Source organism: Carassius gibelio, chromosome A23 (assembly GCF_023724105.1).
Source record: "Carassius gibelio isolate Cgi1373 ecotype wild population from Czech Republic chromosome A23, carGib1.2-hapl.c, whole genome shotgun sequence".
In the NCBI taxonomy this organism is placed as follows: Eukaryota; Metazoa; Chordata; class Actinopteri; order Cypriniformes; family Cyprinidae; genus Carassius; species Carassius gibelio.
In genome coordinates, this window is record NC_068393.1 from 21,443,057 (window position 1) to 21,454,114 (window position 11,058).

At 38.0% G+C, this 11,058-nt stretch overlaps 1 protein-coding gene across 2 annotated transcripts; it reads left to right on the top strand.

Annotated features, from left to right (window-relative positions):
- The first annotated feature begins 2 nt into the window (after nucleotides 1–2).
- LOC127944860 (uncharacterized) lies at nucleotides 3–8,150 on the top strand. Of its 2 annotated transcripts, none has more exons than XM_052541196.1 (6): nucleotides 3–323; nucleotides 3,290–3,525; nucleotides 4,201–4,599; nucleotides 4,705–4,778; nucleotides 4,925–5,795; nucleotides 7,092–8,150. In XM_052541196.1, the coding sequence occupies exons 2-6, from the start codon at nucleotides 3,382–3,384 to the stop codon at nucleotides 7,284–7,286; spliced, it is 1,683 nt and encodes a 560-aa protein (XP_052397156.1). In that variant the 5' UTR covers nucleotides 3–323; nucleotides 3,290–3,381; the 3' UTR covers nucleotides 7,287–8,150. The 2 variants fall into 2 exon arrangements, with proteins under 2 accessions (XP_052397156.1, XP_052397157.1); XM_052541197.1 differs by lacking the exon at nucleotides 3–323 and adding an exon at nucleotides 1,640–2,181.
- Nucleotides 8,151–11,058: the final 2,908 nt, after the last annotated feature.

Sequence of the window (11,058 nt, forward strand, 5' to 3'; positions counted from 1 at the left end):
ATCTAAGTTGCATATGTATGGCTGCCATTGGAAGGTACATCACCAGAACAAGAGGTTTATTTTTTTGCAACTAAAAATAATTACACCTCACAAGAAAACACTGAGCCACTGGAAACTACATTACCCAGAAGACATTTCTTTCATTGAGGACTATGACTATCAGGAACACTGACGCTTGCTTTGCCACCAAAGGCTTGCAATGAAATATGCAACTGCAGTTTACTACTAAAGCGCACATTACCACATTACTCGGAGTGCCTGCCACAGCACTCTAAAGATACTGTACACTGGCTGGAAGGATTACCTGTCAGAACCATGCAAAGGTGAGTAAGAACATGGTATATAACTGTATACTCCAAGAAGTCAGAAAGAATATGCATACATGTGTATGAATGGAGAATAAGTAATAGGGTTTATAGTGTATTTGACTGGAGATCATCTGATTGCATGTGTAATTTCTGTGACGAGAACAACTTTTGCATAGATTGATCGATTGCACAATTATCTGAAGAAATTGCACAAAAAATGTGCAGGGATTGGCGCTTTCTGTTGCACCATGTTAAAAATGAGGTAGGGGTAAACGAAAGACAAAGAGCAAGAGGAGGATAGTGATCAAAATGAGGAATTTACTGGATGACGAAGGAGACAAACAGGCAATATACTATATTACATTCAGCATTAACATAGACATTCACATTCAGATGCACATTCAATCACGGACCAAAAAGAACTAAACAGACAGGGTATTTAAGCACACATGAGGTAATGAGGGAACTGGAGACAGGTGGGGAATAATCAATTAACCAAAACGAGGAAGGTAACCAAATAAGGGAACAGAAAGTTCATAAACGTAACACACCACAGCAGGATCAGTATATTGAGGAATGTTCTCCTCATTCCTGCAAGCATGTTATGGATTAGCAATTTGGAAATCAGAGCTTGCTTTCTTTATGAGTTTACTTAGCTTGTTGGCATCTCCAGTTTTAGTGCCAGTTGAAGCATCTGAGTCTTCAAGTTGTCGGCAGTAGATCCTTAGTTAAATAATTAAAACTGTAAATAGATTAAAATAATTCCAAAAACAATATCTGTTGAAGGGTTGGTTTCACAATTTATTTGGAGAACAAATACATTTGTTTAGGTTTAGATGGGTATAAGTGATTGACAAGAAAACAACTAATCTGTTTTCTATGAGTCTCTTTTTGGGGATCGCAAGTCATTTCTTCTTAATTTTCTGCCAGCTGAAAGTCATCTCTTTATCATTAAAAACATCAAACATACAACTCTGTACTAAAATGTACAAGTTCTACTGTGTTTCCATTCTCAGAGGCTTTCGCTGTTGTTTTCTTTGCTCTCCATATTGTGCCTGGAAAATATTTGAGTCAGCGGCCAATATTAGGGCTGAACTGTCGGCCGCCTGTTTATTGCAAAACAGACACACGTGTTAGATAAATAAAAGTGTGAGGTGCCCATTAAGAACTGCGGATAGCACCCTTAGTATCCACTATTTCTGTCCAGTGGAATCTTAAAAATAAAATGGACAGAGTGTTTTAAGTGTCACAAATAGTCCAGTTGCCTGTGGGCATTAGTAGAAGTTGAAACAACTGGAACAGGAGTCACAAGACTGCAGTCTGCCAAGTCCTAAAAGCAGACTAGCAACAAGACAGTTTCACAGAGGTGGGGTAGAACTGGGCATTTTAAAATAGCCATGTAAACACTCTCCTTCTGCCTTTGTAATTTTAACCTAGAATGTCTTTGACCACAGTCTCTTGCATGGAGACCACGAATGCCGGAATAAATCTGACATTATGACGCCAGACACCTGGCAGGTCTGATGTTGCAAGGGTAAATACTTCGAGTCACTATAAAGCAGTTGTTTACCCCCTGAGTTCCGGACAGGATCGTAGGGCCGGATAGAGGAAACATTTAAGATCTGATGCACAGGATTTTTACGTCACACCGTTGGAAGCGATCCTTCGCGGTCTTTGCAAAGTAACATCCCATTTGAGTACAGGAGCTGTCAAAGGCGAGGCGGTACTGAAACAAGCGCAGTCTTGATTTAAGCAACAAACCTGTACTTGAACAGGTTACTCAAATACTACTCATATTCTGGAGCACCCGTTTCAATTAATCAAAAACTCATGAGAGGGAGTTACTGGAGGAACCAATAATACGATTCAACCGGTAAGGATTAACAATGATTTTTATACAAGTACAGAACAGAAAACTCCATTTTAAATTAAAATTTTAAATGTTTCACTTTTCTATGATCTTTCTTTTGGGCTGAAAATGTTGAATATATAACATTAATAACCTTGTTGCCTCACTGGTCACACTTTACGCTAAAAGTAATGTAATATAAAAGTTAAAAATTAAATTAATGTACTGACTTGTGTAAGTGCATATACTTACTCAGTGAATGCTAACTAACAATGTGTCCTTAATATGTAAATAATTTATGGAACTATAAATTCACTGAGATCTACTACTATTGTGATCAGCTACTTTTACATACAGAGAGTAAGTGTGTATCTCTTTTTTATTAAAAGGTGAATTTCATATATAATTTTATAACACACAATTACAGAGGGTATAACTAATGTCTTATGGTGTTGTATTCTGGAAATTTCATTAGTTACACTGGGTGTCATGTTCATTGATGGAAGAAAATTCCATCCCTAATACCAGCTGTAAATCCAATCTGCGTTGCAGAAAAAACTGCTACTATGCTTCTATTCTGAGCTCATCCAAGTGGGTAAAAGGCTCTGCACTTGCTTGGAACTTTGACCTCATCCCTAACCCAAAAGAAGCAGTGTAACCTTGCAGTTAAAGATCTAGCTTGGCTGTAGGTGTAGGTTTGGGAAGGATAGACCAGTTACATTTTACTATTGTGCCTTTGATCAAGAGCGACCAGTTTACTCCAAGGAGCCTCTCTGTGTTATAAAACTGACTTTAAAATCCCTTTAGGTAACTTTAGCATGTCTAATGAAGTTGGTGTCTAAAGAGCGTGCTGACAGTTTTGACAGTTAAGTGCTGGTTTAAAGGACAGGGAATGCATATAGAAATGGGTCAAAGCTTTAAAACAGGTGTCCAGGGCAAATAGCTGAGACTTTGTTTCCTTCCATTCGTCTCCTTGAATGCAATACAATTATGAAGACTTCACTTATGTTCACATTCATAACAGTCATCTACTTTGAGAAACCACTACTACCAGATACTTTGATTACTTAAGAGTGCTCTAAATAATGAATAGGCTATTTCTCACTGATGAATATCTCTTTTGTTTTCATAGAGGTATTGGTGGACTTGCCAATGTGGTCACTCCAGTGACCTTTCAGGAATTGCAGCGTAAGATTCTGAGCACAGGCACACGTTCACAGAAGAATGGCTGCATTGGAATTGCACTGTGGGCCAGAGCCTGCGAGTTGTGTGTGGGCTGGAGACAGAGCTAACCTGCTTGACAGTTTTGACTCAGAGATGCAGGAATGGGAAGATCAGTTACAGGACATGCAGAGAAAAATTGAAGAGGTGAGACACTTTTTTAACAGAGGTGATGCCAATCATTGTGACAGAATCCATATCCATTCAACCATCTCCATATCTAGAGAGAGAGAGGGAGAGAGAGATCCTTATTCAAAAATGTAAACAAACTTTCCATAAAGTTCCATTGGCACTGCAATACAGCATGGATTTGTTGATGTTGTGATAGTAGGCACAAACTAGAATTGTTATTGGATAAAGGGATCTTAACCCCATGTTGCTTAAGTTGGCTGCATTTCCTGGATATAATAAAAGGTGATTCGCCCAACAACACCATGACTGTGACAGATGTTGACAAGCTTATTAAACTCAAAAGGATAGGGGTTACATGCTACTTACAAAACATTCACAAACAATCTCTCTCACACCAAAACACAATAAGTTAATGCATTCCTGCTGAAACTTGCCAAGCAAGCAGGTTATATATTGGTAGATTAATTAACCTTTGAGCATGCAAGCCCTCCCTCTCACTGACCCATTCTAAAGTAGAAACCCATGTTGTTTACTTATGCAAATGTTGCATAACTAGTCTATGCAGAACATTATGCCAGTTGTTTTCACTGTCTTGTGGATTTAAAACATTTGCTTTCATGTAGGTGGGCAAAAAATCATACTTGAAACCATACAAATGAGTTTGTCTTTAACATTGTGATTGTATTTCAGTTGTATAATGAGGTCAAAGCACGAAGAGAAGCCAGCGAGAGCAGCACAAACAATAAAAACCTGGACATTGCTTTGCTTCCTGTAAACTCTCAGTATAGCCACCAGGCCAATGGTTATCACGAACCTCATGGTCACCCCAACAACAGCCTCCCAATTCGTCAATGCATTGAAATAAAAGCAGATCCTTCAGTTACGCAAAGCTTTGGGTTTCACCACCCCAGTGAATACTGTAATTGCTCCAACAATTACATGCTTAATCCTCTGAGCAACGGCAGCCATTACCCTGCCAGCTGTCATGATCTTGAAAGGCTAGATGCCACCGTAGACATACTCAATGGATACCTCCAACAGGACCCGCATTTTAGAAGGAACCCAGGGAATCTTGGAGCTCCAAACAGAGTGAGTACCTCTTTCATTATTGATAAATATCTCCTCAAACTGGACTCTTATACCTCAAGGATTTGACTTCACACATTGTCCCTTCATATCTCCCTCTTTTTTTAGATTCAGAACCCCAAGGTATATCCAGTTACACACAGTTATCAAGACAGCATGAAGACCAGCCTGGTGACAAACAGGTAAAGCCTTTTCGATCTCAACCTATCAGTCTAATTCCTATTGTAGTCCTATTATCATGCATGCTTCTTGTTGGTTATAGACCAAAGCAAAGTGTTTGCCCAGTTCCTTCTTGTGACTGCTTGGTTGATTTGTCTTTTCACTTTAGGACTGCCTCGTGTTTTGCTCTGGATGAGATTGATAAGGCTGAGAACAAAAAGAACAAGAAATCAAGTTGGGATGACCCCCAAGCCTGCCACGTTATCTGTAAAGTCCCGGTTTCATCAAATAACCTTACCCTTAAAAACTTACCCTCAGCTTCCAAACTGACAATCAGACAGAGAGATTCTTCTCCTGTAACCCCTCGTTCCACTTACAATGAATCATCAAAGCAACCTGACAGGAAGTGCCTCTTGCTCGACAGGAAATCTGGCAGCCCATCAGTGTTGCGTAAGTTTGGTGCCATGTTGCAGGAGAATGAGGGAAAAACCCTGATAGAGAATGGTGTTTTGGCCAACATCGTCTCCACCGAACCTCCGAGGCAAACCAGCACTCCTATTTGCCAGAGCAAGTTTGATGCAAGGCGGGCATCCTCACTTGCGCACGTCCAGAAACGCCATGCAGACTGTGATGTACTGGTAGCAGATCTGGAGCACAGTCAGGAGTCTTGGGCAGCTGGTCCTTCTAGACACCTCCTCAATGGAGACAGACCCAGTGGGAGGGGTGGTTGTGTTCCTGAACAGCATGCCTTGGCCTATAACTTAAGCCAGTCACAGTCTCACCTTAATTCGGAGTATCACAAGGTGGCTTCAATGTCTAAAGTCCACAAAGCAGGGTTCCAGAGTAAGGACTTATTCTCTGACTGCCTACTCCCCTTTCTGGGAGTAGGATCTCAAAACTCCAGTGAGGTACACAGAGGACATGGTGTTGATATGATGAGACTGGGAAATGACAACTTGGAGCAACTTCTGGAAATGATGGAAAGAGAGAACAACATATGTCAGAGGGCCACATCCTCCCAGCAACTGGACAACAAGCAGGTGAAGAGGGTACAAATATGATCAGAACACACACTAAATTTCAATGCTGTATTTATATTCTTGAGTCATGGTACACATGGTCTTGTCCAGTGTTCCTCATTCCTGATTCTGGAAAGCCACTTTCATGAAGAGTATATTTCTAAGTGTGCTCTAACACATTTGGTTTTCGGGTAAACACAAATACATTGATTATTTAATTCAAGCACATTGCATTAAAATTGGATATAAATTATATAGGAAAGTGGTTCTCCAGGACCAAGAACAACCTGGTCTCATTAAAATATCTACCTTTGGTACTTTTCCGCAACACTGTTTTTACGTACCCTACTGCACATTACGATAATGTTAACAAATGCAAATTTTGTCAAACCATAGTTACACAGGATTTGAACCAGAGCTCCTCACCTCTCAAGTACATCTCCATACTCAGTGAGCTACCGAACAAACCTACCGTCTATGAAAACCCATAGATGTGAAGCTGAATATGTGAGATGCTAAGACTCAAAAGCATCTGTTTTCAAATCTCCCAGAATAGTAAAATGGTTTTGAAGTCATAACATAATATTCTTATAAGTAATTGTGCCGAAATTACGCTTTATTAATCGAAACTCAGTAAGGTGTCTGAGTTTTACTACCTCTAGTGTTCATTCCTTTTGGAAACTGCAGTGATATATACTAATTGGTATGTATTTTGCATCTCACAAAAAAATTCCCCACAGGTACGTTTTTGCCATGAGACCAAGTAGACCAAGAATGAGGAATGTTGCTTTTAATGCGAAGGAACTGTGATCCTGATCCCATTCTCCAATCTTTCCATTCTGCTACTTTGCTTTCTGTTTCTGCATATCTGTCAAATCAAATCAGGTTAGACTTTATTTCGATAGTCCAATTTAGATGTTCTACTGACTATAAGTAACTTTGTAACTATATGTCAACTACATATCAACTAAATCTCAGAAATTTGGAACTACATGTCTACTAACTCTCAGAGTAGACTGTTAGGGTAGGTTTAGGGTTAGTGTTAGGGGTAGGTTTAGGCTTAGTATAAGTTGACAATTAGTTGACAAAGAAAGTGTTAGAAGAGATTAAGCAGACAGTCTACTAATACTCTACTAACTGCTAGTTGACATGTTGTTGCAAAGTTACTTACTGCTAGTAGAATGTCTAAAGTGGACTATCAAAATAAAGTGTTACCTAAAGTCATAACATCTTGGTACATAAAATACAAGTAGATTCACCCAAGTATTGATAATTTATGCATAAAGACACTTACATTAAAACATTTTTTCTCTCCAGGTCAACTATGAGTCATCTCCTGCGACCAGCAGTAGCCATTTTTCTCGTCCTGTTCGACCAGCCAATCAACGCCGTCCATCCAGATGGGTTAACCCAAGAAAAATCACCCACACATCTAGCCCAACAAGCCCTGGCCTGAATCCCAAACAATTTTTGAATTCATATTCCTGGCACACAGAAACTGTCATCATGTGAACAGGATCCAGCAAGCTTCAAAGGACACTTTCGCCCAATAGCATAAACTAAACTTTGACCTTCTGTAGAACACAATCTACTTTTTTTTGTATATGTAACCAACACCACCACATCAAAGTACCTTATATTGCAGCCCACTAGAATATCCTATGTATTTTCCTTAATAACTTCAAAAGAATGCTGCTTTCATTTAACTTTGCGCTGTTTGAAGTGCTTTGGAAAGAAACTCCAGTGGACATTCTCTGACCTGGTGAATTTCTGTGCCTATGAACCCTTTATTGCCTTTTCTCTTAATTTCTTTCTGTCATTCTCATAAAATGTTCTTTCTTTTATTGTTTATTGTTTTTTTATTTTCCAGAGTGCTTTATGTACAGTGCAGTTGTTGCCGTGCCATCTTGGACATTTTTTCTTTGTAACCATATAAGCATTTTTGCAACAGGCATAACATGTATTTAAACATACATGGCAGTCAGTTATTGAGCCTTATCTATTATGCATAAACTTTAAATGCGTGTGCAGATGTTTTGATGTTCTGTCATAAAGTCCATTTCAGTACTGCATTAGTGCTTCATAATATTAACATGATAATGGGCTCATAATATTTTTTTTAAGCCTTATTTAACTGCACTTTACGTGGGCTGTAATTACTTGGTGTATGGTAATTGTTTTGCGGGAACATGTCTGAATTCTCCAGCCTTGTTTAAAAAATAAAAAATGTCCACATCTTTGAAAAGTAAAATATCTTTTGACAATATTATAAAGAAGAAATGCTTTTGGAATGTTTATTTATTGTTGTGATATGACCCTTAAAAAATGTATGATTTTTTTTCTCCAGATAATAAATGCAAGTGCTTTGAAAAGTTACACTCTATGCTCTTGACTTCATATGCTTTTTTTTTTTTTTTTTTATGATTGCTAATGTTAGCACTAATATTCCTTTTCTGCTCACCGTGCTATTATTTTTCTTTGCAATCTGACAAGCTTATTTTCACCTTACAGACTACAAATCAGACAACAAACCTGTATAGGCTTATGGAGCAACCTGAGTCATCTAAGGACTAGACAGTCATAAAGAGTTGGGAGTGGGCATTTTTGACTTGTTGCAGTAAGCAACCAAATGTGTAAACCAATGTGTTAACAACCTTATTAACCACATAGAAATAACTTAGCCACCACATATAATATCCTTTAAAAATGAAAAAAAAAAAAAAACACAACAAAACAAAAGCAAAAGCAGAAGATGCTTCATGCCAACATAGTAAAGTGCCTATATTTAAATAGCGCCTTGTTAAGAAGTATTAACAGTATTAACATCCTATTCCTCATTCAGAGTCCTAATGTATCTCTTTCAATCCTGCTCTCGCAGTTACTCGACCCACTGCTGAAATGTTGCACCTGTGCCTGAAATAGGAAGTGTGACGTTGTTTTGGTGCCAGTAATCTTAGACATGTCAGTGGAGCGCTGAATCTCTCTATGTCTCACTCTGAATCTGTAAATATTAAGTAATAAAGTAATAAAGGCTTTCCTGCTCCATAACAGCATTTTAATGAGGTCTTGAATAATAGATGTTCACAACGTTCGTGTGAGGTCTTCATAACATGCCACGTGGATTTATTATTATTGGAGTAACCCTGGGGTTTAATGCCTAAAGTGAGAGCTCATTGCTTACTTGTGAGGTTCAAACCAGCATCCTTATTAGCCTTTACCACTTAACCACCACCCTAGTGTCCTTTAAAACCTGAGGTTTGTGTGAGTGGTGATTCTGGGAGCTAGACAGATACTTGCAGACCAAAGACCCAAGTCTTCATTATATTCTGGGGCAAGCTAAAGTAATAGCAATAGCGATGCCTTAGCTTTGATGACTTAAAAGAAATTATAAAGTCAAAGGGTTAAATGGGCAGCTGGGAATTCTCCATGACGTCGCAAAGATGTCTCTGTGGAATTGCTGAATTACCGAAGCCTAATCCTGGACAGCAGAACACCAACAACTTGGCTAAATAAAGCTCACAATGTAAACGCTGATCTCAGAGCATCTCAGCTGGTGTCACCTGCTGTTGGTAGAAGTGCATGAGTAACCACTTGAATGTGTAAGACTTGCCCAGTAACACACCTGTGATGTCAGAAAGGAAATAGAACCAGTAAGGAGCCCTTCAGATGTCTTGCCATGTGTTTCCTGCTGCAGCGCATTATATAAGAGAAACCAGAACATAATCAAGCTAGTTATGCAAATTTGATTTCACGTTTTGTTGCATCCTGAAACACAATTTTGTTTTGTTGCATCCTGGAACACAACTGTACATGCTTGTATGGAGGTATATGTATATGAGGTATATAAGGATCTCTGTTTGGATAATTGAGTTTATGAATATTATCCATATACAGTACTTATTGTAGTCATTCAGTTCAAGTGTAATGACTTTTATGTACAGTAAGTCTGAGAACATTAAGACAGTAAAGCACTCTACATAAATATGCAGATTAATCCAGAATATGTTGACAGTTACATACAGTAATAAACTCTCTCAGAAAACTGTTGATGCATGACAAAAATTGAACTGAACAAATAAACTGACAATGGTTTATGCTGTTGCACACTATAGCACTCCTAGAAGCTATTAGAATGCAACAGGTTCTTGTAATATAAAATATATAAATATAAATAAATATAAAAAAATATAAATTTTGTCCTGCAAGAAGTGTTGGTGTTAAACAACTTTGAAAGTCTTTAGCATTAGAATCAAGACTGTTTGTATCTTAGCAAAAATCTCTAAAACAACACGTTATAAGCAAGATTGAATGTCAAGAGCACACAGTAGACCACCAAAAACACCCTGAGCATGTCATTTCCAGATCTATTCCTCAGATTACTGACCTGACACTTTTCCAGCAGCAATGTCATCAGTAAACTCTGATCAGTCCAGCGTAAAGGAAAATCTCTTGAGATCATGAAAGACAAAAATACCTGGGAAAAGGCAGTCGTATGTATGATTATAACTAGTACAATAATTAGTTAAAATAAATACTATTTGGTTTAACTGTTTAATTTGATGCAGTGGCATGTATGCATTTTAAAGTAAAGTCGAAATATTTGTTGAAGCCACTGTAGACAAACACCTACGCAATCAAAAAATAAAAATAAAAAATGCATCAAACGCTGTGAAATTAGGTATGCATAAATTCTGTATGCACTGACCATGTAGTATATCTATAATTCTAATATAATATAAATAATACTCGGAGATCATAATATTATCAGCAGAGAAATATTATATTATCTGCTGGTTGCAATTCCCAATCCCAAAACACATGACAGCCACAGTTGCTGGCAAATGCCAGTCAGAGCCACAAGGCTCCAGAGGGTCATTAATTGCTATAATAGCTGATAATAACATGTCGAGAGCATTATGGGTGTGGGCTTAATGACAGAATAGCATGACTGTGGCATGGGCACATGTGTACCTCACGTTGACACCCTGCCCCTTCTGACCTGCAGTTTAAGGTCACACTGTATACACACACACACACACACAGCAGGAATACATCCCTCCTCAGCACTGTTGAGTCAAACAGAAAGAGTGTCTGTGTGATAGAGATAAAATTAAGGAAATCATTATTATTATTAATAAATATTGTGAAATATGATCATTATTATAAAAATTAATTGTAAAATTAAATAAAATTAAAATCTGATTATAAAAATAAAGTGTTAGATCTCATTCATATAATGTACTACAAAAGCATTAATTAATCAAAACAAACTCATGGCGATTTG